Consider the following 27,107-nt stretch of genomic DNA (forward strand, 5'->3'; position numbering starts at 1 on the left):
GGGGAGCAAGGACCAGGCCGTCCAAAGCAAGATCTTTCTGGGCCCCAAAGTCCTGGCTAATGGTACCAAGACGGGGCCCAGGGGCGAGAGGTGGGTCCTCCCTTTCCTCAGGGACCACCCCCTACCTGGGTCTCCCCTTGCCTCCCCCACACCTGCCTTCCTCTGAAACCAACATACGTGTCCCCAACTCTGCTCCCTAATCCCACAGGGGCCCTCGCTGACCCCATGCCTGTCACGGTGGGAGGCTGGAGGGGCCTCTCACCCCGGGCCCCACCTGCTCATGCAGATAGTAGTTAAACAGGATCAGGTAGAAGTATCGCTCCAGGCTCTGCAGGGTCCTCTGCCGGACACCCTGCTGGCTGCTGCTTCCCTGAGAGGAGGGGACAGGAGGGAGGTTGGGGAGGTAAAGATGGGGCTGCTCTGGCCCCACAACCCCCCCCCCCCCCCAGGGAGGGCCGGAGTGAAGACATTAAAATTCCAGAAAACAGATTACCTTTCCCTTCCCACCGGTTTGCCAGCGGGGAGTCCTTTTCAGATATTCAGCTGGCCCCTTCATTGGGACAACCAGGGGCAGGGAGAAGCGTAGTGGTTTCGGACAAAAACAACGTTTCCCAATATGGGTCTGTCTCTCCTACGGGTACTGGACCTCTGAGAAAGGTTGGGTCCCCCCACGGCTCCAGCTCCTCCACGAGGGCAGCACCCCCTCTGTGCCGAAGCAGCACGTGTATCAGCATCTCCCCTGAGCCAGAGGCCCTCACCTCCCTTTGCCTGGGACCCTCCTACAAGAAAACAAAAAGGCCCTCGCGACAGCGCTACCCCTACTTAGAGAGGGGAAACTGAGGCTCAGAGAAATGAAGGATCTTGCTCAAAGTCACAGAGCTGGGTCCCCAAACCAGGGTCCTAACCCCAGCCCAGCACTCTGGGTGGGGCTGTCAGCGGGGCATGACTCCCCAGGGTCCTTCTCTCGCCTTCAGCCATCAGGTTCTCCTGCTGGGTCAGCACCGGCCTCAGGAGGGCAAGGGAGACAGGTACAGGCCCGAGAGAAAGGCCAGACCCTTGGGTGAAATTTAATTCCATCTCTGGGAATCCAGGATAGAGGTCAACAAATGACTACTTCTATAAAAGGCCGAGCAGTAAGGACTCCAGGTTTGCCGGCCGACGGTCTCTGTTCAGCGCCACCGCTGCAGCGGAAGAGCCAGAGACAGCGCAGAACGAGGGGGCGAGACCAGCCCCAGGAAAACGCGTTTACCAAAGCAGGCGGTGGGCCGCGTCGGGCCCGGGGCCGCCGTGTCCCAGCACCTACTCCAGACTAAGGGAAAAGAATCCCACCTGCGTGAAAGCCCGTTGTCACAAAGCTGCTTGGCACAACAGTGCTGACAAGGACAGGGAATGAGAAGTGACTCGACTGTGCAACCAGAAGGGGCCTGTCATAAACCATGGCCGTGACCTGCGGGAACACCTGCCTGTATCAGGTCCCCGGCTAAGCGCTCGATGGGTCTGATCTGACCTGCTCTTCACAACAGCCCTGTGGGTCGTTACCATCCGTGGCCCCGCGCCCACAGCCACACGCCTGTGCGTGGCAGAGCCAGGACCGGACCCTGGGCCATCACGCTCTTAACCTGTCAGCCCAATGGTGCTGAGCCACGCCATGAGCTTAAGCTACACAACCCGGAACATTCTCAGTGACCACGAGCAGGTATGAGCAGGGGAAAGACCAACAAAATGCGCAGGATGCAAACCGCGTGCTGGGGCAACCTGCACAAGAACATGGAAGATCAAAGAACCGGGCCCAGAGAGCTCGCAGCGGCTCGGCTGGGATTATTAGCGTTTCCTTCTCTGATTCCTCAATTTTCCATAATCTAACGCTGCTTTTTAAAGATGCTTCTAAAGTGTTAAAGAAGAAAAAGGCTCTGCAGCTTCAGATTCTTTCCAAGCACCGTTTGCAAACACTGCCCAGCGCCCCTCCCCAGAGAGTGCGGACCGGCCTGCTGAGACAGCGCAGAGCCACCATGCTCCCAGAGGCGGCAGGCTGGACCCAGCCCCGGCCGTCCTGAAGAAGGGCCAAGGTTTTATTTGGGGGAGAGCCACGAGCATTCTGGGAAGTATCTGGGTCCAGAGGCCCAGCACCCCGCCGGCAGCCCCTTCCTCCATCCTGTTTATTCTGCAGCCAGGGGACCTGGTCAGGGAAAGTAAACTTCCCTCTTCCTTCCGTCCTTCCTGCATCCCGTCCCCCTCGCCCCTTCCTCTGCAAACCGCTCTCCTCCTGGGAGAGGCAGCACCGGGACACGTCAGGATGAAAGAAGCCAGCGCACAGGCCTGACAAATGAGGCTGCGGGTTCACGCAAACGCGGCTGCTCTCCGTCCTCCACGCCTCACCTGGGCTGGGCTCTCGGGCCGGACACGGTCCAGCTTCCTCTGGTGTTTTAACACTGCTTCCTTCAGGTCGTGCAGCTCAGCACAGGCAGTGATGGCTCTGTCCACCTGGTGCCAGGACCAGGGCAGGGGCAAGGGGACAGCAGCAGGGAGGGCGCAGGGCCAAGGGGAGAGGGTGGCAGATAGAAGAGGAGATAAAGAGAATGATTAGCCATGAATGAGAGCAGGGGGTCCCCGGGGAGGAAGGGACCCCACCGTGAGGGTGTGAATGCTCCCTGCACTGCCCGTGCCCAGCCCCCTTGCTCACCTCCTCCACCATCTTCCTGCCCTGGGGCACCGCGTGGAGGAAGCTCTGGATCACCTGGAGCTGCTCCATGGGCAGAGGCTTGGTCTTCGCAGGGACAGCCCTGACAGGAAGGGGCAGGAGCATCCTCAGCGCCACAGGATGGCCCTGCTGTGACCTCCCATGTGTATGGCCGCTGAGAGGCACCAGGCTCCGGGCTCCAAGTCCTCCTTTCAAGTTGGGGAGGCAGGGAGGGGGGAGCAAGGGGCATTTTCCCCACTGGGGAAACTGAGGCCCAGAAAAGTCAAGTGACTTTGTCCAGGTCACCCTGCAAGTCTGCGGCAAACCCGGACATGAACCCCAGCTACCCGTTTCCAGCTCTGGCTCCGAGCCCCCGACGCGTCCCTGGGGCCCTGCCCTCTCCACTCACTCAGGCCCGGAGGCAGTCCCACTCTGGTGAAACAGCACGAGGGTCCCCAGGACCATGCCCAGGTTGGTCCTGCCCACACCTGTCTGGCAGCTGAAGAGGAGGGCAGGGGGAGGCCCGTGGGCATCTCGGAGCAGCAGCAGGCTGGGGGTCTCCTGGGGAAGGACCGTAGAGAGCATGTCACAGCACGACCCAGACACCCCTCGGCTGAGGAGCTGGTGGGGGTAAGGGGTCGTGACACAGGCCCACCCCCACCCCAGTCTGCAGCAAGTGGTGGGCAGACAGGAAGCTCAGCCCGTTTAGCCAAACCCCAAGGCCCGATCTGCTCCACCTGCCCCGGGAGCCCAGGCTCTGCCTCCTTCCCAGACCTGGGGGGAGACCAAGGCACTGGCTCTGGAACTGAGCCCCACTCGGGGGGACAGGGCCGCACCTCACAGCCCTGTGAGATGCGGATTAAGTAAGGGGACCCCTGAAGGCGTTGGGAGAGAACCACCAGGACTCAGGAAGTACCAGAAGAGTCTAGTGCAGCGGTTCTCAACCTGTGGGTCGCGACCCCTTTGGGGGTCGAACGACCCTTTCACAGAGGTCGCCTAAGACCATCAGAAAACACATATATAATTACATATTGTTTTTGTGATTAATCACTATGCTTTAATTATGTTCAATTTGTAACAATGAAAATACATCCTGCATATCAGATATTTACGTTACGATTCATAACAGTAGCAAAATTACAGTTATGAAGTAGCAACGAAAATAATTTTATGGTTGGGGGTCACCACAACATGAGGAACTGTATTAAAGGGTCACAGCATTAGGAAGGTCGAGAACCACTGGTCTAGAGGGTGAGACTGTTTAGCTCCAGTAAAGAAATGAGGAACTTGAGGTCTAGAGAGGTTAGCAGATTTGTCCAAGATCACACAGCAAATCAGCAACCTCGTCACAGCAAAGCCGGCCCTCCAGACACCCAGCTGGGCCCTGCCACTGAGCATGAACAAATACACACCCACACAGACACACGGATGCACACAGCCCCCACACGCATGCACACATACCCATCATACTCAACACCACCCACAACTCAGAGGCCACACCTACCCTGAGCATCTCCATGGAGACAGGGCCTCTACACAGACCCACTCTCCAGGCCCTTGCTCCCCAGCTCCGTGCTCCCCACACCCCTCCACCCCACTTACCCGGATGACACTGACAAAGGCATCAAACTGGGTTTCCAGGGGAGCCCCCTGCTCTGGCAGGGGCAGGCGGTGGTACCTGCCAGGGGAGGGGGGAGGAGCCCATCAGGCAGGCCACAGACCCCGGGCATCCCCCACCCCTGCATTCCATTCAGCCCCACCTGCAGCTGGTGAGGCTGAGGCCCAGCTGGAGAGCAGCCCCAGATCAGCGTGCCCAGCACCCCAGGGCCCTGCAGGGCTGGCCCTCGGTACCTGTAGGTGGGCTGCAGGAATAAGGGCCGCTTGTACACCCCCTCGGTCACGTGCACATCATCCTCACCCCGGATGGCCACAGCGTGGGGCTCCCCCCGCAGGTCCTCGACGTTGTGGTACACGTGGTACGTGTTCTCGCTCAGCTGGGCAAAGTCGTGAATCTGCATGGAGGAGTGGGGGCCAGAGGACCATGACGGATCTTCAGGCCACACAGAGGCCTCGACAGCTGCTTGTCCCCCAGAGGGGACTCCTTGCCAGGGTGCTCTCTATGACCGGCGTGTCCTACGGGCAGCTGCCCAGGCCCTGGGGTCAGGGGAAGGGCTCTGCCCAGCAGGCAGCAGGAGCTAGCTAAGCCACCAGACTGAAGGACAGGGCCAGACTCCGTCAGCTGGGACTGGAGAGGAGGCCTGAAAGGGAGATGAGAGGCCACCAGTGGCCTCTCCGGACTAGGTTTCTGCCTGTGGAAGTCTTGGGGGGGAACCGTGACCCCCATACTCTATTGGCACACCTCTGTGGTCTGTCAACAGCCTCTGAGGCTTTGACAAACCTGTAGAGGGTGGACAGCGGAACCTCAGTAACCAACAGTCCCATGAGAGAAGTGACCCAGCCCAGGGCTCAGAGCTCACGGGGCTGAACTCAGTCTCAGGCTCCTAGCCGAGTGCTTTCGCCCCACCAGACCTTTTTCTAATAAGGATGCTGAGTGTGGGGGAGCAAAGCAGTGTGGGAAAGGGGCAGGGCAAACAGTGCTGGGAATAGGAGGTCCTTCCTCTGGCTGCCCGTGAGCCGGCCCTATAGCCAGCCACTGGCCCAAGCAGGGCAGGAAGATGGGCAAGTACGAGCCAGTGAGAGCAGCGCTGAGCTGTGGTCTGGGGTCATCTCAGCTGCCCAAGGCCTAGCAGGAGGGGCCCCGCCCACACCAGTGGCTCTCACCTCTTTCCGGATGGCCAGCTCCAAGCTCTCCGCCTGGACCCCGGGTCCCAGGCCCTGGAGGTTCTCGTGGAGGTTCCGCTTGTCGCGAGGTGTGTAGGGCACAAAGTCCTCCTCCGCTCGCAGGAACAGCACGGGCTCCTCCCGCACACAGAAGACGATGCACTCCTGCCGGGAGCCCGAGGAAGGAGGTCACCCCAGTCGGGCAGGGACTCCAATCCACTGCCCCCCCAGGCCTTTGAGCAGGCCGTTCCCCTCTTCAAGGGCTCTTCACCCACTGTGTCCCTGAGACCTGACTCCTGCCCAGGAAGCAAAGTTCAGACCAAATGCCACCCGCTCCCGACCCTCCCTCCTCTCAGGGCCAACAGTCCTCCCTCTGAACTTCGTAATGTTAACCCCCTTTGTAGTAACATTATCAACGAACACATCTTTTCTCCTTTAGTGGATTACAGGTTCCTCACAGGCAGAATCACATCCTGGTCTCTGCAACTCCCAGCACAGAGCCCTGGATCAATCAAGGGCTTGACAGCATCAGTTGAAGAAATGAATGCCCTCACCCACAATGCAATCATTCATTCACTGTGCATCGTACAGACGGAGGGAGATAGTGGGGAGACCCCACCCTGAGGAACCAGCAGTCAAGATGGGAAGATGGGATCTGACCACCACTAACACCCCATCCCACTCTGGTTCACTCAAAAACTCTCCATCTACACCCCATGTCAAATCAGACACCCCATGTCGAAGAGCCTGAAATTACTGTGGACTCTCAGCCTCTGTTCTAGAGACAAAACCCCACCTCAACTGTAGGCAGGAGAGAAGAGTCATTAAAAGCAGGCACTCAGAGCCCTGGTCGGCGGTTAGAGCATCAGCCCACACACCAAAGGGTTGCGGTTTGATTCCTGGTCAAGGGCTCATACCCGGGTTGCAGGTTCCATTCCTGGCCCTGGTTGGGGCGAGTTCAGAAGCAACCAATTGATATGTCTCTCTCATGGCATGTTTTTCTCTCTCTCTCTCCCTCCCACCCTCCTTCCACTCTCTCTAAAAATCAATGGAATCCTTGGGTGAGGATTAACAAAAAATAAAAAAGTAGGCTCTTAGAATTCCAGCTATGTCTGGGTTTGGGTCCTGAGACACCACTCAGGAGCTGTGTCCCTTATCCTCTCTGGTTCTCAGTTTTCCCCTCTATAAATGGGAGAATAACTTCCCTGCCCTTTTGGGTTGACGTGAGGCTATAAGTGTTAGCCGTGATCAACATCCTGTGACTCTCGTTATGACCTGGCCCCTCTTGTCATCCCGTCACCCTCCTCACTTCCTCTGAGGCTCTCAGAGTGGGGTGTACAGGGGCTTCTGACCTCGAGGCTCCAATGTCCACCCAGGACCATGCAATAAACATTTGCTCAGAATTTCCAACCATGCTGAGCACAAAGACCGTCATGGTGCTTAAGGCCTGGTAGGGCCTGGTCCAGGTCGCCAGCGCCCTCCCCATCATGTGGCCAGGACCCTCTAAAGCCTCTGAAGTTGCCTCTCCCGGGAGCCCCTTTCCCCAGATTTGGGGGGCTAGCCCCTGCCTGAAAAAGGACCATGCTTACCTTGTGTCCGTCCTTCTGGAGTTTCTGGAGGACCTGCCTGAACCCCGAGAGGCTGGGCTGTCCCATGCCAAACACGGCGAGCCCGCCCCGCACTTGCCGGAAGTTGGGGGCCCCACAGCTCCGCAGGGTGCCCAGCAGGTCCATCTTCTCAGCAACATCCCGCACCAGGAAGTAGCGTCCCTGGCAGTGGAAGAGCCAGAGGGGGACACTGAGATGACTCAGGGCTCTGTCCCAGGCCCCAGGAGGTGGGGATCGGGGAGATGGGGAGGGGACACGGTTCTCAAGTTGTCTGCAGGCTCACAGAAAAAACAGACGAGATACGCGACCATCTGTGATCCCAGGAAGGGGGTCACAGAGTCAGAGGAAAGAAAATACAGCTCCTCTTGAGTGGGAATCTGAAAAGGTTTCGTGCAGGTGTTGGCATCTGAGCCGGCCTTGAGGAAGGAGAGCATGAAGAGGCACTACAGGAGCAGGAAACTAGAGCTGGCTCTAGGGTGGACCCACAACTCCCTGGGAGGCGGAGGAAGGGTCTGGAGAAGAGGCCAGAGTGGGAGTCACAGCCGGGACCACGGGAATCACCTAGAGCAGTGATGGCGAACCTATGACACGCGTGTCAGAGGTGACACGCGAACTCATTTTTTTGGTTGATTTTTCTTTGTTAAATGGCATTTAAATATATAAAATAAATATCAAAAATATAAGTCTTTGTTTTACTATGGTTGCAAATATCAAAAAATTTCTATATGTGACACGGCACCAGAGTTAAGTTAGGGTTTTTCAAAATGCTGACACGCCGAGCTCAAAAGGTTCGCCATCACTGCCCTAGAGGAAGGCTGTCCTGGCCCTTTCCTAGGGCCCTGCAGTTCTGAGGAAGGGCAGGTCTCTCCCCTCCCCACCTGGAGTGAATGAATGAATGCCATGACTACAGAGAAAAGAGGAAAAGGGTACTGGACATCCGGGGAGAGCAGCGGGAACTAGAAGAGCTAATTCCTGGGCAAAAGGGAACCCTGAGGTCACCACATCTACCCCCGTGCCCCACACCCGCACTGCTGACTGACAGCTAGGACCAGTTCTTCCAGGTGCCAGAAATCCTCAGCTACTCTGTCAGCCAACAGTTGTCACGATTTTTCATTCCGTCCTTCATTCATTGACCCTTTCCTGAGGACCTCCATTGTTCTGAGGCTGGGGCTACAGCAGTGAACAAGGAGATGAACAGTCATCTGTCCTTGTGTGCTTTACTTTCTAGGGGATATTTAAGGCAAAAAAAAAAACAAAAACAGCTAAGCCAGAGAAGGTCAGAAACTTCGAAAGAGAAGGGGAGGGAGATGGCCACCCTAGGGGCAGCAGTCCTGGCCTAGGGACCTTTGTCCTCGTCTATATTCTCCCTGGTGCTCCAACGGAGGGGGGTGGGCATGCTGGGGCCGGGCAGGGGATGGATGGAGAGAGAAGAGCAGGGGCTCCACAGGGCAGGACGAATGGGCCCCATAAAACAAATGGGTCCGAGGAGGTGGGACTGGGACCCTGGACGGTGGAACGAGGCAGTGAAACAGAGGAGGGGACAATGGGGAGGCAGAAGAGATTAGGGAGAGAACCTAAAGGACAGGAGGGGCGGAGAGAAGCCGGAAGAGTGAGGAAAGGGTAGGACCTGACCTCACCTGCACCAGGTAGTGCTCAGGGGTAGCATCCGAGAGCCGGCCCAGCGTGTAATGGGCCTTGAGCAACTCATCATGGATCTGGAACTCCTCCTTGCAGTTGTACCTGCCAGGGTTACAGATGGAGACCAAGTCAGGCAACCTCCGCAGCCAGAGTCCACTCCATCCTCACCTGACCCCACAGCAGGACCACCCCACTCCCACTGAAGTGGTTACCCATTTGTGGCAGAGACAGCCCATTGTACCACAATATCCACTCTCCCTTTCGTGAGCAATACAACCCTGGAATGGGAATTGGGCCATCCATGTAAAGACTACATTCTCAGCCTCCCTTGCAGCTAGTATGGTCATGTGATTATGTTCTGTCCAATGGGATGTGAGAAGTGATTTGTGCAACTTCTGGGTCATTCCCTTTAAGGGAAGGTGTGAGCCTTCTACATTTCTCTCCTCCTCCCTGGCTAGCATCCAGAAGTGGTAGCAGGAAGCAGATCTTGATGATGGCAGGGCAACAAGAGAGGAGGAGCCTGGCTGATCATGCAACCTGGGGCATCTCCTGGACTTTTGTGCGAGGGAAGCTTCTGTCTTGAATAAGGCCTTCTATTTCGGAGTTACTTTGGTCCTGGATGGTCCCCTCCATCAAACTGTCTCTGGGAACAACCTCCACACTGGTGATCCCACAGCACAGTGAGGTGGTTCAGGACACAGGCTTGGGGCACGAATCCACCTCCACTGCTTTGTAACTCCGTGACTCTGGAGTCACCCACTCTCCGTAGCTACATTCCCAGTGATTCCCACCTCCTAGGGCTGCTGTGAGACATCAATGCATTAAAGAATGTAAGTGCTTAGCCCGGGGCCTTGGGCACAGTAAGCGCTTATTAATAAAATTATTATTTCTAGTGGTAGTTCTACCTCCACACAGGGCCATTCCAAACAAAACCCAAGACGCAAAAAGCTGGTGTGCTGATTCTAACAGTGAAGAAGACACAGCCTCCCAAAGCTGGTGACCTGGTGTCTGATCCTCTTTACAAAGGAAATGCCTCTAGGAAAGGCAGGCGGTGGGATGCGTGGGAGGGAGCACCAGAAGAGGACGCAAGAGATGTGGTTCCGCTGCTCGCTCTGCCTCCATCTCACCGCAGGGCCCGGGGTGGGCCAATCTCTCTACCTCCTCGAAACTCAGTTTGTGTATCTAAGTCAGTTTTCACATCTGCTCTAAAGGGTATTATTAGATCAGGAGTCAGCAAACCTTTTCTATCAAGGACCAGATAGTAAATATTGTAGACTTCCTGGGCCATACAACGTCTCTGTTACAACCACTCACCTCTGCAGTTGAAGTGTTAAGAATCCACAGATAATATGTACATGAACGAGAATGGCAGTGCTTCAATAAAACGTTATTGACAAAAACAGGTGCTGGGCTAGATTTAGCCAGAAGATACAATTTGCTGACCCCTGTGTTGGATCACCTCTAGGATCCCCTCCACCTCAAACACTGTCAATCTGAGGAGTACTGGGCTCGCGGCTGCGCCAGGAGGCACACACAGATTTTTACAGCAGGCAGGTGACTGTTCTGAGCCACACCCTGGGTTAAATATTTTGAACGTCATCCCCACAGATCCTGATAAAGACACAGAGGCCCAAGGTCACGGAGCAAGACTGGACAAGTCTCCAGCACTGCCCTCAGGGCCCAGGCCTAGTTGTGTCATCTCCAGTCGTGAGGCTATATATCAAGTCCCTCTTATGTAACATCTCCTTCCCTCCCCTCATCATGGACACAGTCATGTATTATGATTACAATTTTTCTGTCAGGCCCCAAAGCCAGCAGGCCAGATGTATCATTCCCACCCTCAGGTTTCCTTACACGGAAGGCCCATCTGCTAGGTCCCTGACAAACTGCTATGTGTGGAATATATTTCATTCCTAGATCATCCCGTCCTACTTCCTGCGTCCTGGAGGGGCCCAGAGGCCGGGGAGCACCGTGGGCAGATTCAATGCGAGACAAGGCGTTCCGACTCCCCAGGAGACGGATCTGATGCCCCTGCGTCTACCTGGTCTCGGGGCTCCCGGCACCCGCTCCTTCATGTGCCCGTGGGGCAGGTAGGGTTTCAGGGCCCCTTCCTGATCCTCTTCCTCTGGATACCCAAGTCTCTCTCAAAATATGGCAACAGAACAAACCCTCAGCCTCTTCCAGGAATGTCCCTGAAGGACCTAATAGGACAGTGGACCAACAGCTTCCAGCTTTTCCAGCCCAAGGCCCTTTAATGGCCTGGTGTTAACCTCAGTTTCCAACCATAATTACTGGTTGTGGCAGTGGGGGGAAAATCTAAGTTTTATGCATCTAAGTATATAAACTTCTTCTGAAAATGTTCAGCCAAAAATTATTTTCAAGAGTGTGACCCAGCCAGTCCTCCCTCTCCACATTCCCTAGCCCTGTGGACACTGTAAGTCACATAAGCTAGAGACCCAAGACAGAGACTCTGCCACCTGCTTACTGTGTGACTCCAGGTAAACGGCCTAACCTCTCTGGGCCTCAGTGTCTTCAACTAGATATTATGTATGATATGCCACCACCACCCCCAGGCAGCTTCCAGAGCCACGTCTTCCAGGGACGTGATCACATCCCCCCTGCCACTCACGTGATCACGACGGGGGCCACCTTGTTGGGGATGATGGACTTGGCCTTGCTGTTGTGCAAGCTCGTGGTCTGGAAGGAGTGGGTGCTGAGCGAGTGCCGCCCGTCCATCGTGCTGCTGCCCTGGAGGCCCTCGAAGGGGGCGCTGGCTGAGACCGTCTGCTGGGCTGTGCTGGCCGTTGTACCCATAGTCAGCCGGCAATCTCAGACCCAAGACCTGTGGGGTGAGAGGGTGTGCGGTCAAGGAGGAGTGGGGAGAGCCAGGGCAGGCAGAGACCTAACCCACCCTCACCTCCACCATAAGCACAGATCACACTCTGAGGCCCAGAGAGGGCCAGCTCACCCTGTAGCTGGAGATGGAGGGCAGGTGTGCTGCCTACCACATGCCACTGAGTGTCCACCAGGTGCCCAGCCCACTGCTGGGCTTTGGGGGTTGTGGACATAGAGAGATAAAAGGATGAAGCCCCTGACCCATTAGAGTGTACACTCCTGGGGAAGATAAGAGAGGAAGGGGTTAATCTTCCACACCAGGTGGGGACTGAGGGCTCTAGGTGACTGGACCAGGCCACATGGAGGCCACGCCTTCCAGACTAGGGGAAGTAGGAGGCCTGAGGGAGAAGCAGGGACACAGGCTGAGGGACGTCAGGCTTGGATGTAAAGGATCTAGATGGGAACAGGATGCAGAAAGGCATTCCAGCCATGAGTATCACAAAACAAGACCAGGGAAGTCCAGACGAGGTGAGCTCTCAGTAGATCAAGGGTCCAATGAAGGCACCACACCCCTGAACTCAACGTCAACATCACCCACATCAACATCATCAACCTCATCATCAACACCATCAACCCCAACCTCAGTATCATCAACATCACCAACTTCAACCTCAGTATCACCACTCCCAACCTCAACATCATCAACACCATCAACCCCAACTTCAACATCACCAACATTACCAACCTCAACCTCAACATCACCAACATTACCAACCTCAACCTCAGTATCACCAACCTCAACCTCAGTATCACCAACTCCAACCTCAACATCACCAACAGGCAGAGCTTCTGACCCCTATGAGGCATCTGTGTGGAGAGCTCTCTCCCAGGGAAGCCCTAAAGGATGCATGCGGGTGGGCTACAAGGGTGGTGTTGCTTATATAACAAAACCCTGGAAACAACCTCGGGCCAACAACAGGGGATTTGTTGAATAAATTATGGGGCATCTCTCAGGTTGAAAGTTAAATGGCCATTTCATATTGCCTGATACGGAAAGACATCTCACAGACAGGAAGGGAAGGAGCAGGTTGCAAGTTCAAGCTGCGATCCTAACTTAAATCATGAAAGTGTATCAGGAGGAAAGTCTGGAAGGACACACACCAAGATGCTGGCGTGAGTTATCATCAAGTGATGAGATTATAGGTGATGTTTTACGTTCTCCTTTTTGCTTTTCTGCATTTTCTGATTGTTCTCCTCTAAACATTGGGTTATAAAGTTAACGCTTATTTAACAAATAAGAGGATGGCTGGGAATTGGCAGGGAGACCTGTTAAGAGCTGTAAGAGGGTATTTATTCCAGGGTCCAGACATGAGAGACAGAACTTTCTGAGAGCCCAGCAGCTGCTGGCCCCTCATGGCATTAATGGCCCAGGATCAGGAGAAGGGGCCTACCTGCCCTGCCCACCCCAGCCCCACCTGCACCCTGACATGGGTCCACCCTGCAGAAGCACAGGGACAAGACAGTCCTTAGAACACAACACCTCCCCTCTACCTTCAGCTGGGCATGAGCTGCTCCAAGTGAGTGGCGACAATCTGCTCCAGCCACCCACTCCCAGGCCGCCACAGCCCCAGCCCTCAACACCAGCACAGCACCCCAGGAAGCGGATGGAATAGGGGCTCAGCAGCTCAGTCTGCAGGCCGCACTCACTGCCCTCTCTCCCAGACCCTGCGTCAAAGTTCCTGGTCCCGAGGCGCGTGCTCCCCAAGCCTCCCCCGGGGCTGTACTCATGCTCCCTCCCCAGAGCCACCTGGACGGAATGAGCAGCCTCATGCTGTCCCTCCCAGAACCTTCCCAAACCACCACCTGGTTCTCTCCCTCTGCAGCTTGGAAAGGGGTCCCTGCCCAGCCTGTCACACTTGACAACTCCCAGCAGCTGCCTGACAGCTTTGTTAACACGCACACCTGGTGTTTATATGAGCCCATCTCAACACCCAGACCCAGTCCAATTTCTCTCTCTCTCTCGCTCTCTCTCTCTCTCTCTGTCAAACATGGAGGGAATGAGGCTCTGTTTCTAAACAGAAACACAGGCGGCTCAGAGAGAGTGACGAGCTCCACAGTGGACCCCCAGCAGGCCGACAGCAGAGAGCGGAGCCGGGAACCTCTCTCCATTTCTCCCCACTTCGCCTGCCAAGGCAGCTCCCAACACCGTTCACCAAACTTTCCCAGACCCCTCAGCAGTCTGGGCCAAGGAGGCACGGATGGGAACCGCCTCCTCCAAGAACACGGGTGGCTGTCCCCAAGGAGGGCATGACGAACAGCGGCAACAGCTGGCAACAGCTGGCTACGGCTGCCAGGCCAAGGCAGGCCCCGCTCCCATTGGTCTGTGCTGGGCCTGACACCTCCATCCCTCCTCCCCCTCGCCTCCTGCCAACTCCAGGGCCAGCCACCCTCCTCTCTCACCAGCTCCACAGGCAATGACAGGCCCCAGCCAGTGCCTATGAAAGCAGCCAGGAGACGACACAGATGTGCACAGCTGCCGTCCGCAGGGTGGGGGAAGAACAGTACTGACCTGCCTCCAAAATGTCCAGAGGAGAGTGAAACCCTGGACCTCCAGCCTTCCCGCTCTGCAACTCTCCCTTGAAACCTCCCTCGACCCTGCCCCGAGTCAGCCTGGCCGGCACGGGGCCTCCACCCGGCCTCCACCCGCTGGCCAAAGGCTGTAGGGCCTTGGGCGACGTCCTTCCACTCTCTGGGCCTTAGTGTCCGCAGCCATAAAGAGACTATGAGGGGCGGGATGCTCTGAAAGCCCTTTCCAGTTTCAAATGGGTCTGGCTCCTGAGATGGGCAGTCCTAGTGGTCCCAGCACTGCTGTCCACTCCCGGGGCAGTGGTCAGCAAGGGGGGTGTTGGGGTCCCTCGTGCTCAAACCTCTCCTGGGGGGAGAATGGGGAGGGTGGATTTGGATGAGACCAGGCTAATGAGTCGCATGGGTCTGGATAGTTTGCAAACAAGTATGCCTTTATTCGCCTAACTTCTAACTGAAAGCAAGCATTTCCTTCCATCACAGTGAAAGCGGCCCCCTCGCATCTCAGATCCGGGACGAGATCACCATAGCGCTCCAGGCGGTTCACATCCCACCTCAGTTATGCGGGTGTCTGGAGCGTGGCTTGCACTCATCATGCCTTTCAAACCACAGTAATTATCAGACCCGGATCCCCTCCCCACAGACCAACTTGGGGTAATTGCACCGAATAGTCTTGGGCCCCCCACAGTGGGATCCCAGGTTCCCACCAAACACTGGCCCTCCTCCACCTTTTCCTTGGCTTCTACTTATCAACATTTTAAAGCGCCTACTAAGCACCAGGAATTACACAGGGAGCTTTCCATCCTATGGTCCCCCAATAGCCCTGTGAGGTTGAGGACTTACTGTGTCCATTTCCGGATGATAACCACTCCTCATCAGTTTGCCTTCTTGCCTCTTCACGCTGATCCTGGCAGCAAGAGCACCCCCACACTCTCCCTTCCCCCTGGGATCGGTACAGCCCCCACTCAGGGTCCGTGGGGACCCTCACCACACCAGCCTCTGCTGGGACACCCCAGACCTAGCAAAGCAGAGAGACGCAAGGTTCCCGTGGAGGGATCAGGAACTCCAGACTCCATTTCACCCTTGGTGACCAGCTAAGAAGCCACAGACTCATCAGGGCTGTAGCTACAATGGCATTTAAGCAAGTCCCACCCACATCCACACTATCCTCCTGCCTCTGGGAAAACACAGAGCAGTCAGTCCCAGGAGAAAGAAACGGCCGATGGAGTCCGTGGCAGGTCGGTGACCTTGTTTCCCCAAGAATCACTCTCATTTAGTCCTGACCAAAAGAGGGGGTGCCAACTCTTACAACTCAGTAGCAAGTTAAGAAAGAAAAGTAATTTTAAAATGGGCAAAGATGTGAAGGTAATATCTGAATGCCAAATAAGCATATTTAAAGATGTTCAGCCCTAGCCGGTGTGGCTCAGTGAATAGAGCTTTGGCCTACAGACTGAAGGTCCCAGGTTCAATTCCCATCAAGGGCACATGCCTGGGTTGAAGGCTCGATCCCCAGTAGGGAGTGTGCAGGAGGCAACCGGTCAATGATTTTCTCTCATCATTCATGTCTCTATCTCTCTTTCCCTCTCCCTTCCTCTCTGAAATCAATAAAAATATATTTAAAAAAAATAAAATAAAATAAAATGACACCTATGGCTCACATTACATTTCTACTAAACAGTATTGCTGCCGAAACCGGTTTGGCTCAGTGGATAGAGCGTCAACCTGCGGACTGAAAGGTCCCAGGTTCGATTCCGGTCAAGGGCATGTACCTTGGTTGTGGGCATATCCCCAGTGGGAGATGTGCAGGAGGCAGCTGATCGATGTTTCTCTCTCATCGATGTTTCTAACTCTCTATCTCTCTCCCTTCCTCTCTGTAAAAAATCAATAAAACATATTTTAAAAAAAAAAACAGTATTGCTGAGTCTCAAGTCCTCCACGGTCCCTGATGACACCCTTCGGTCAGCTTGTGGTCCTCAGCATTGAGCCCACCACCTGCTGCAGGTAAGAATTTAACTATCTTGCCTGGCTGGCGTGGCTCAGTGGTTGAGTGTCAACCTATGAACCAGAAAGTCACAGTTCGATTCCCAGCCAGGGCACATGCCCGGGTTGCAGGCTCGATTTCCAATGTGGGGCATGTAGGAGGCAGGAGGCCGCCAATCAATGATTCTCTCTCAACATTGATGTTTCTATCTCTCCCTCTCCCTTCCTCTCTGAAATGAATAGAAATATATTTAAACACAAAACACTTAACTATCTGTTCACGGCATGAGGAAACCCTGAGGGCAAGGCTGGCATCCCCATCTAACAGACAGGAAAGTGGGCACAGTGGCTCTCCAACGCCCTTGCACCTGACTGGGAACGCTGTCGCTTCGACTCTGTGGGGCAGGGACCTGGGCCGCACACTGGCTGGGTCCCATTTCCCCCACACAGCAGTGGTGTGACTGTGGGCACGTGGCTTAACCTCTCTGAGCCTCAGTGTCCCCAACTATTAACTGGGGACCATGAGCGTACCTCCCTAATAGGACTGTATGAGAATGAAATAAGGGAATGTGTGTGTAAAGCAAAACCCCCCTCCCCGACCCGACACACAGCGAGGGCCCAACCCATCCCTGCCCTTCCGATCAGCCCCGGCCAAAGCCTTCCTTCACTTCTCTCCTGCCCCTGCCCACAGCCCCTTCCCGCATCGGTGGGCTGGTACCAGATCTGAACCGCCATGGCCAGGCCAGGGCCTCGCCCAGACACCGCCTACAAAAGGAATGGACTCGGGAGGGATCAGTGGGCTGTCCCTTGGCTGCCATCCCAGGCAAATGGCAGGGCAGAGTGGGGCTGAGCCACAGCAGCTGCCCCGCTCCGGTCACACGCCATTAGGACTCTCCCTGCTTTGCTCTGTCCAGCGAGCGCTTTGGGAGGTTTCCATCTGCTCCTGGCCTTCAATCAAGAGACAGGAATGGGCAAGTCCTCTGTCCACAACCCAACATAGAAGAATGAGTCTGCACCCCTATCAGTCCAACGCTATGCCCACCAGCCACTGGCCCCTGACTGGACGGACAGCACCAGCCTCCGGGGCTCTCTCTCCTTCCTTCCTGTGCCCCCACCACCCGCCTCCATGGCGCAGCCAGAAGGATCTTTTAAAATCCTACAGCACACCGTTGGCCCTGCTTGGCTGTTTCCTCTTCTGTAAAGTGGGGGTCACAGCCCTGCCTCGCCCTCCTTGAGGGCTGCTGTCAGTAGCAAAGACAGAAAAACCACAAAGACACCGAAAAATCCACCCACTGTACAAATGGAATGATTGCCATGGGAACACGGGCAGCAGGCGGCAGAGGGGACTCGGGCAGAGGGCATGCCATCTCCCCCTCACACTGGCACACAGGCCCCCACGCTCTGCCCCATGCCCTCCCCTTGCCATGGTGCTCCAGGCACTGTTCTCCTCCTCCTTCCAACACCCTGGCCACTCCTCACGAAGGCTTCACACCACCACCCTCTTGTTCACATGGCTGCCCCTGCCTGTCACCTTTGTTCAAATGTCCCCCTTCAGAGAGGCCTCTTTGAGACACTGGCAATGTGGTCTGCCCACCCCACCCCTAATGTCCTCCATATATAAATGGTGTTGGGAAAATTGGACAGGTACATGCACAAAAATGAAACTAGACCACCAACTTACACCATGCACAAGAATAAACTCAAAATGGATAAAAGACTTAAATGTAAGTCCCGAAACCATAAAAATCTTAGAAGAAAACACAGACAGTAAAATCTCAGACATCTCACATAGCAGTATTTTCAGCAGTACCTCTCCTAGGGCCAGGGAAACAAAGGAAAAAAATAAACAAATGGGGCTACATCAAAATAAAAAGCTTCTGCACAGCAAAAGAAACCACCAACAAAACGAAAAGGGAACCTACAGTATGGGAGAACATCCGATGAGGGGTTAATTTCCAAAACATACAAAGAACTCATACAACTCAACACCAGGAAGACAAACAATCCAATTAAAAAATGGACAAATCGCCGAAACCAGTTTGGCTCAGTGGATAGAGCGTCGGCCTGTGGACTGAAAGGTCCCAGGTTCGATTCCGGTCAAGGGCAAGTACCTGGGTTGCGGGCACATCCCCAGTAGGAAGTGTGCAGGAGGCAGCTGGTCGATGTTTCTCTCTCATCGATATTTCTAGCTCTCTATCTCTCTCCCTTCCTCTCTGTAAAAAATCAATAAAATATATTTTTTTAAAAAAATGGACAAATCACCTGAATAGATACTTCTCCAAAGCGGGCACACAGATGGCCAAGGGACATATTAAAAAAATGCTCAACTTCACTAATCATCAGTGAGATGCAAATGAAAACGACAATGAGGCATCACCTTACACCTGCCAGAATGGCTACCATCAACAAATTAACAAATGACAAGTGCTGGCGAGGATGTGGAGAAAAGGGAACCCTCGTGCACTGCTGGTGGGAATGCAGACTGGTGCAGGCACTGTGGAGAACAGTATGGAGTGTCCTCAAAAAGTTAAAAATGGAACTGCCATTTGACCCAGCAATCCCACTTCTGGGAATATATCCTAAAAACCCCAAAACACCAATCAACAAGAATACATGCACCCCTATGTTCATAGCAGCATTATTTACAATAGCTAAGATCTGGAAACAGCCAAGTGGCCACCAGTAGGAGAGTGGATTAAAAAGCTGTGGTACATTTACACATGGAATACTATGTGGCTGTGAAAAAGAAGGATCTCTTACCCGTTGAGACAGCATGGATGGACCTGGAGACTATTGTGCTAAGCAAATAAGCCAGACAGAGAAGGACAAATATCACATGATCTCACATGTGGAATCTAATGAACAATTAAACTGACGAACAGAACAGGTCCAGAGGTGTGGATGCATAAAAGGAATAACAGATCTCAGTGGGGAGGAGGTTGAAAGGGACAGGAAGAGATTAACCAGAGAACATATATCCATATACGCATAACCCATGGACACAGACAATAGTGTGGAGAAGGCCTGGGGTGGGGCAGGGCTTGGGTGGAGGGTGGCAAAAAGGAGGAAAATGAGGGACATCTGTAATACTGTCAACAATAATAAAATAAAATACATTTTAAAAAATAATAAATAGCTTAAGCCGGTTTGGCTCAGTGGATAGAGCGTCAGCCTGCGGACTGAAGGGTCCCGGGTTCGATTCCGGTCAAGGGCATGTACCTGGGTTGCGGGCACATCCCTGGTGGGGGATGTGCGGGGGGCAGCTGGTCGATGTTTCTCTCTCATCGATGTTTCTAACTCTCTGTCCCTCTCCCTTCCTCTCTGTGAGAAATCAATAGAATATATTTTTAAATAAATAAATAAAAAATAATAAATAAATATATAAGAAGCAAAGTAGAGCCATCTGGGGTCTGGGATTGCAGGAGACCTTCACCTACTAAAATTAAATGTTTCTGAAATGCTTTATTTTTTCTAAACTGAAAGAAAAAGTCTAAGAGTTAAAAACAGAAGGTGGAGGAATGTTTGGAAATACTGCCAAGTGTTCAGCAGGGGGGCTGCCATGATGGGGGATGGGGTGGCCTCGAGCTTGGGCCGCGGCCTTTGAAGGTCCGAGTCCTGGCAGGGATGTGTCATCACTGTCACACGTTGAAATGACACCTCAAGGTGGGCTTGGAGCCCGGAATGGACGAAGACGAGCAGAGAGCAGAGTGACTGACGGCCAGCTGAGGAGCCACAGCAACTGGGAGCAGGTACAGGGCAACAGTGGGGGAGGGCATAGGGCAGATGGACCCCTGAGCTGGGAGGAGCTGCAGGAGCGGCCAGCCCTGCCCTCAGTCGGGGTGACAAGCCCCCCTCTTCGCTCCCCTGACAGGTGGAGGCAGAGCAGGGGCTCCTGCCTGCTCCAAGGCCAGCAAAGACCCATCACACGTGGGCCTGGAAGCTCGTGGAGTTTGGGACCCCCGGGAAGGAAAAGGGCCCTTCCTAGAAGCTTGTTGCCTGCCTCCTGGCCTGGGGAGCCCCCTACCTCTGCAGCTCCCCATGGGGGTGGCCTGCCTGGCAGAAAGCTCTGTTCATATGGGGTCTTGGGTTGGGGAGGGGGGCTATAGTGAACACTTTGAGGACAAGGGGGAATATCTGAATATGAACTGTGCGTTGGATAAACAAGTTAACTTCCTTGGTTGTGATGATAGCTGTGGACACGGGAGAATGTTCTTGCTGGTAGGAGACAAAGGCTGAAGTGTTTAGAGGTGAAACATCTTGACGTCTGTAATCTTCAGATGGTTGAGAGAGAGAAACACAAACGGAGTAAATTTAGCAACTGGTGAGGACGGACATGCGTTCACTGTGCCCTTCTTTCAACTTCTCTGTAGGCCTGAAAGTTTTCTAAATAAAGTGCTGGGGCCAAAAATAGTTTTTAACAACAACAAAAATTTTTTTAATCTAAGCTGTCTTATGAGCAGCGAGCGTCCTACACATCCCCCGGCTCTCCCCTCGGAGACGGAGAACGCATCTCATCGGGAGGGAAGAAGCCCGTAATCCACAGGCCAAAAGGGTCATGTGTGCAAGTGGCTTGAGCCTTGCGGTTTCGTTCTTTTCCACCCTAGTTAGCCGCCAGGACTTAAAAATCAAGTGTCCGAGTTCCTGGAGGGCCCCCGATAGTCCTCCTGGGCCCTCCCCCGGCCTCTGGGGGTCCAACCCTTGTCCTGAGGCGTCCTGTCCTTCTGTGTCACAGCACCCACAGTTCTTCATTTACCAAGCCTTCGAGTCCCCCGGCCTCCTGGCCACTGTCCTGTGAGTGAGTTTGGTTTCTCCCTCAGCCCAGACACAGGCCACCTGCTCTGCACCCGCCTCCCTTATTCTGACCACGGCCACTGGCTGACTCCTAACCCCTCAGAAGCCTTCTGCTCCCGTTGCTGGCCTGGGGCATGTGGCTTTCTGGTCCCAAGGCCAAGACTGACCTCCCACCTGGGCGGCCTCCCTGGGTGAGGCCCTGCAGCCCCTGAAGGGCTGACCCTGCCCTCAGGTTTGATCCAAAAGCCCACGAACCTTAAATGTCCATCAAAAGAAGAATGACTAAAGTAAACGGATATATATTTAAGCGCTAGAATACTATACAGCAATGAAAAGAAACGAATTAGATCAATACTGTACATAATGATACAGATTTCAAAAATAAAATCCCATGATGCCTTCCTCCCCCTCCCTCCCTGCCGTCTGTACTACCCCAGTGAGGGGCAGCTAGCTGCCCAAAGCCAAGACTACGCTCCATCTCCCTTGCAGCCACCTGGGGCCCTGGGACTGATCTAGCTAATGGAACAGACGGGGCGCGTCACGAGGCAAGTTCCAGAATCCTTCCTTCCCTTCCCTCCCTTCCTCCATCCTGCTGCCTGGGGCCCAGATGTGGTGACTGAGCACGTGAGGCCAGGCCCGAGGAACGGCGGAGATCAAGTTCCCTGAGGCATCCAGGGACCAGAGCTCTGGGCTTGGAAATGACACAGAAACAGACGTCCATCTTGTGTAAACCACTGTCATCTGGATTTTCCTACCTCGTAGCCAAATCTAACCCTGACTAATGCACGCGTTATTTTTAGGTCTGACCCTCGGTGACCACACGCCACATGCAACATGACGGGACCGGCTTCTTTCCCCGCCTGCAGGAGAATGTCACGCTTCCCCGCGGCGAAGGTCAGGCTGCACCGCGGGCTGGCGGTTCCATGCTCGGGCCTGTGGGAGTCACAGAATACAGACGACAGCGTCCCCGGCCACCAGGGCCCATGGGGATGCACACGGGTTAGTGGCCATTGATGCTGGACCGTGGGGCGCAGCAGCTCTCCCTGAGTCACATGCAGAAACTTAGAAAGCTCTAAGCAGCTAAATGTTTGCTTCACGTTGTAGACTAGAGGCTTGGCCTCCATTGCTCCAAAAAGGCAGGCAGAGACCATGAGAGTCTCCCCACTCTCCCTGTCCCTCTCAGAGCCTTTCTGAGCAGGGGAACTCCCTGCAAAACCAGAAACAGCATTGGATGGGAGGGATCCTGCCAGCTGGGCTCTTTCTCAGAGGAGCAGGGGGAGGGGAGTGAAAAATCCCAGGGAAGGGCAGCCATTCTGTTCCTGAGAAAGCCTGAAGCTCCTGCCCATCACCAGGCTCCAGGCAGCCGGGTTGGGTGGGGGAGGGCGGACCGCTGCGGGGAGGACCCTGGGGAGGACGGGGTAAGAGTACCTGACATGCTCACCTGCTCCGCTCCAGGAAGTTGTGCATTTGGGCACTTAAGGTCAGGAGAAACCTAGAGTCTCCTGAGACCCCACCTAGGGCTCTGGCCCCGTCCACATGCTCCTGGCTGCTTCCAGGGACTGTGCCCCAAAGGGCTGGTGGGAACTTATGCTTGAACCCCGCTTCCTACCTCCAGCAATGTCACAGGGACCTGACGCACCATTTCAAGGAGCTGAGAAGAACTATGATGGGGGTCTGTTCCCACCCTCTCCTCCCCAATGGCCTCCAGTCTAGACTCCCTTACCTGGCATTCAAGACCCCCTTTCCCACCCCCATGCCCCTCAATCTTTTACAAAAGTTCCATGTGTCAAAGAGCCAGAAGCAGAGCTGCTGTGCTGACTCGGGGTCAGAAAAAGGGGGTTGCAGAGCCTCTGCCCCCAAACCCACCCTGAGGCTTAGGGAGGAGCTGCTCCATCCAGAGACGCTGGCCAGTATGTTCAAGGCCCTTCCTGCTTGGAGGTCACAGGGCACATCCAGCCCTTCCCTGCCTCCATGCCTCTGCCCGCCCTGGTCCCACAGCCAGGGATGCCACTCCCGCCCTCGCCCTTTCACCCCAGCCGTCAACGTCCAGTGGAAATGCCCCCGCCCCTCCCAATTGGCCCAGCACACAGCCTGTACCCCACACACCCCGGCCTCGAGTCCACGCCTGGTGTTGGTAAGTACATGCCTCATCTCCCGACTCTGAATCCGATGCTCCTCCAGGGCCCCCAAGGCTGAACCACAGAGTTGTAGGTTCCTTTTGTGAAATGAATTCCACCTTCACTATCTCATTTCAGCTTCAGAACAACCCTATGAGAAGGGCAAAAGCACAGGCTGTTGTGCCATTTAGCAGGTGAAAAAACAGGCTCGGCGCGGACCTGTGTGGCTCAGTTGGTTGAGCCACATGCACCAAAAGGTTGCAGGTTCGATTCCCGGTCAGGGTACATACCAGGTTGGAGATTCGGTCCCCAGTCAGGGGGCATACGGGAGGCAACCAATCAATGTTTTTCTCTCTCTTTTCTTCCTTCTCTAAAAAAATTAATAAAAACATATTAAAAATAATAACAACAACAACAAAAAACACACCTGAGGCTCAGAGAGTTCACTGTAGGACATAGCGAGAGAACCAGGCCTCTGGTTTCACCACCGGGGCTCTTTCTACGGCATCATCTGGCCATCCCTCTCCCATTTCTCCTGAAGACACCCTCACTTTCCCAAATGACACTGGAAAGCTCCAAGCAGGGGCCTAGTAGCAGGAACAGAACAAGCTGGACCGAGAGAAGAGGGCCCCTCCCAGGACCACAGCCTCTCACACACCCCTGGCAGCCAGATGCCCAGGGTGGGTAACAATGGAGCTAAAAATAGGGCAGGAGGCTGAGTGACCAGCTGCAGGAAACATCTGCCTCAGCTGCAGAACAAACACGGAGGAAGTCACTGCTGCAGGGCTCCCCTACTGAGGGTCAGCGGAGAGCTGGAGGGTGAGGTGTCGATAACACTTTCAGGTCTGTCCCCTGGGCAGGGGCTCGGACCAGCCCACCACCTGCCCTGGGCCTTGTCCCCCAACTCCCAGCATGTACACACACACACACACACACACACACACACACACAGTACCGAGTCTAGTCTAAATCCCCCTTGGGCACCAACGTGTATCTTAGAATCACGAGGCCCCTTCTAGACCCTAGTCCGTTCCTCTTGTTTTACAGACGAGAAAACAGAGACCTGCCCACCGTCACAGAGACATGGACACAGGGGAGGACAGGGGTCTCCTCCCCTTTCCCCTGCACGGCCCGCTTATCTGCTTCGCTAGGTGTGTCCACCCAGGGCCAGGGAGACCCTGACCAAGAAGCGCTCTCCTGCTCCGGAGAATGAAGCTCACTGAGCAGAGGAGACAGAGCTCATCAGAGACGTCACTTAGACTCAAAGGGGAACCGCATGGCGACCATGACCTTCAGGCCCAGCCTCCCTCTCCGGCCTATTGCTCCCCAGCTCCCACCTTTGTGCTTTGAGCTCCAGCCAAAGTGAACTTCCCACCATCCCTGCAGCAGACAACAACTCCACACGCCTTTGCAAATAACTAGCAGTAACAAAAACGGTAATAAAGCAGAGGTGCACCTTACCAGGCCAGGGGCCTGGGGGCAGGTGTTCTAGTCTCTGTAGGGCAGAAAGTGAGCCTTTGGAAATCCTTTAAATAGCCCATAAAGGACAAGGCCGGGCCATCGCTCTGCTGGTCCGACCTAGTCAGTCTTCCTCCAGCGACGGGACAGATGCCACTGCCTCTTCTGCCGAGCGGCAGACACAGTTTGAGGCCCACACACCAGCCGAACGTGCCTTCGTTCCACACCTTCCTGCCCCGCTCCCTCGGCCTAGCTCACTCCCTCCCTGCACAGGAAGCCTTCCTTAGCCTCCCCAGCCACATCCCACCATGGAGGGGGCCCCATGAGGCCCCCCAGGCCGGGGCTGAGGCTGGCCTTCAATGGCATCCCGGTGCTTGGCACAAAGGAGCCACTTGAATGAACAAAACTGGAAAGATTTTTAAAGAACAATAACAACAACAAAAAAGATCAACTCTACGGGTGTCTGTGTTCTGAGCATAAATGAGACAATGCAGATGGGGCTGTAGCCCAGGGCCCAGAATGCAACAGGCAACCCATAAACACAGCCCGTCCAATTGCTTAGAAAAATGACGGGGGGAGTTGGGGGGTGGTGACCTCCGGGTCCCACACAGCAGAGAAGGTTAATGAATAAGGGGCAGGGATGCCCCTTTTGGGCCAGGAAGGGGGAGGGTGACTCTGAGGGGTCCCTGTCTGGGAAGTAGACCCCACCCATTCAGGAGAGTTGCCTGGCTGAGGCCCCTGTCTCCCAGGGGAGGCAAGAAAAATGGGGTGCCTATAAAGTCCCCTGGACGCTTCACTTACTCCTGAGGACCAAACACATTCGCCTTGAGTAGGATTTGCAATCACAAATGACGAATGTTTAACCCCAAATGGCTTACCTCTCCACTCCCCACGTTGTCCCTCAGGTTAGGGGGAGAGGAAAAGAATGGCAGCAGGCACACTGCCCCGGACCCGGAGAGGGGCCCAGCACTGCACGAAGTCCATCTACCTGTCATCCAACCCAAAGTTCCGACAGCACGCTCCTCGGGGCCCCAGGGGCCCCAATACCTTCCAGGGCTCTGCAGGGTCAAAACTATCCTCAGGTCAGTAATAAACCCCCTGCCTCTCTCACTGTGAGAGCAGCTGATGGAGCAAAAGCCACGAGGGTGAACTGCTAGAGGCTCAGCAGGCGCTGTCCCTGAACGGGGCTGGCCATCACTCACAGCGACAGTGTGCCAGCGTCACTTAGAATGTCCCCGAGGAAGCAGTAAAACTGATTCATTTCACCAAATCTCAGCCTGAGCGCAAGTCTTTTTAACATTCTGTGTGATGACACGGAAGTGCACTTGGGCTGGTCACCGGAGTACGACAGGGGTCTGAGTGGAGGCCGAGCTAGCCCTCTGTCCACGGAGCACCACTGTACTGGGCAGAACGCCGACAGACAAAAGATGGTTGTTCAGAACTGGGGACCGGGAAGCATTGCCTCAAAGCTGAGCAAGGTGAGCCTGCCGCCTCACAGAAAACAGCTGACAGCATTGGTTGCCAATGGCAAAGTGTAAGCTTTCAAGGGGAAAATCAGAATTTCGGAAAACTTGCACCAGCCACTGTGAGTTTGATGGCGGCCCAACACATAAAGATTTTGCCAGGTGAGTGATGTTCACATACAGGGTCCCCAACACCCTGTAGGTGTACAGCTGTGAAACACAGAATTTATTATTGTATTATTATTTATTAACTAGAGGCCCGGTGCACGAATTCGTGCATGGTGGGGTCCAGCCGGCCTACCTGATAGGGGCCCATTGGGCCGGTCTGGCAGGGGGGAGGGGCCGCAGGCAGTTGGCCGGCCAGCCTCACCCCCGATGTTGGGGGCCAATCGGGGGCCAGGCCAGCTGGGGGCGGGCCGATTGGGGCCCGGATCAGGCCGGTTGGCTGCTACAGTGCGCATCATAGCCACTGGTTGTTCCGGTCATTCTGGTCATTCCGCCATGCCAGTTGCTGGGCTTTTATATATATAGATTGTGGTATTATTTTCCATAAGAACAATTGTAAACCTACTTTTGCCCCTCCTTGTACGTAATTTTCGGATATGATGAAATGAAATGTGCCCACATTTGGAACATCTGTATAACTCAGTGAGGCAATATTTCCCCAATGACCAAATATTTGATGTTTCAAAATCATGCCTGGGTCAAAGATCCATTCATAGCGCAAGACAGTCCAATGGATTTCAATGTAACAAAATATGCAAAGTTCATCAATGTGTTTTTCAGATTCTATATTTCAACTAAACTTTAAGAAATTATCACCTGCTGAGTGTGTATGTAGTATCACAGGAAATATCTATAGGGTAATGAACTACTTCTCTCTTTTGCTTTTTTTTAAACTATATTTTTGTTGATTTCAGAAAGGAAGGGAGAAGGAGAGATAGGAACATCAATGATGAGAGTCATTGATTGGCTGCCTCCTGCACGCCCCACACTGGGGATTAAACCCGCAACCCAGGCATGTGCCCTGACCAGGAATTGAACCATGACCTCCTGATTCATAGGTCGACACTCAACCACTGAGCCATGCCTGCAGAGCAACTTCTCCCTTTTTCAAACACTTATTTATCTGTGTGAAGCTGGATTTTCTTCATAGACTTTTTTTTTTTAGTATATT

The 27,107-nt window shown here is 54.5% G+C and overlaps 1 protein-coding gene across 1 annotated transcript in view; it reads right to left on the reverse strand.

Moving 5' to 3' along the window:
• The window catches only part of PALD1 (phosphatase domain containing, paladin 1), a 66,603-nt gene that overhangs the window by 19,103 nt on the left and 20,393 nt on the right, over positions 1-27,107 (reverse strand). Inside the window, exons 2-11 of the mRNA XM_023763585.1 lie at positions 11,333-11,545; positions 8,703-8,805; positions 7,048-7,227; positions 5,459-5,623; positions 4,529-4,689; positions 4,280-4,355; positions 3,087-3,238; positions 2,681-2,780; positions 2,377-2,481; positions 275-370 (exon numbers count right to left, since the gene is read on the reverse strand). Coding sequence (XP_023619353.1) covers positions 275-370; positions 2,377-2,481; positions 2,681-2,780; positions 3,087-3,238; positions 4,280-4,355; positions 4,529-4,689; positions 5,459-5,623; positions 7,048-7,227; positions 8,703-8,805; positions 11,333-11,517 — 1,323 coding nt within the window. The 5' untranslated portion in view covers positions 11,518-11,545. The remainder of the gene's footprint in view (positions 1-274; positions 371-2,376; positions 2,482-2,680; positions 2,781-3,086; positions 3,239-4,279; positions 4,356-4,528; positions 4,690-5,458; positions 5,624-7,047; positions 7,228-8,702; positions 8,806-11,332; positions 11,546-27,107) is intronic.

Source organism: Myotis lucifugus, unplaced genomic scaffold, assembly GCF_000147115.1.
Source record: "Myotis lucifugus unplaced genomic scaffold, Myoluc2.0 scaffold_292, whole genome shotgun sequence".
Lineage (NCBI taxonomy): Eukaryota > Metazoa > Chordata > Mammalia > Chiroptera > Vespertilionidae > Myotis > Myotis lucifugus.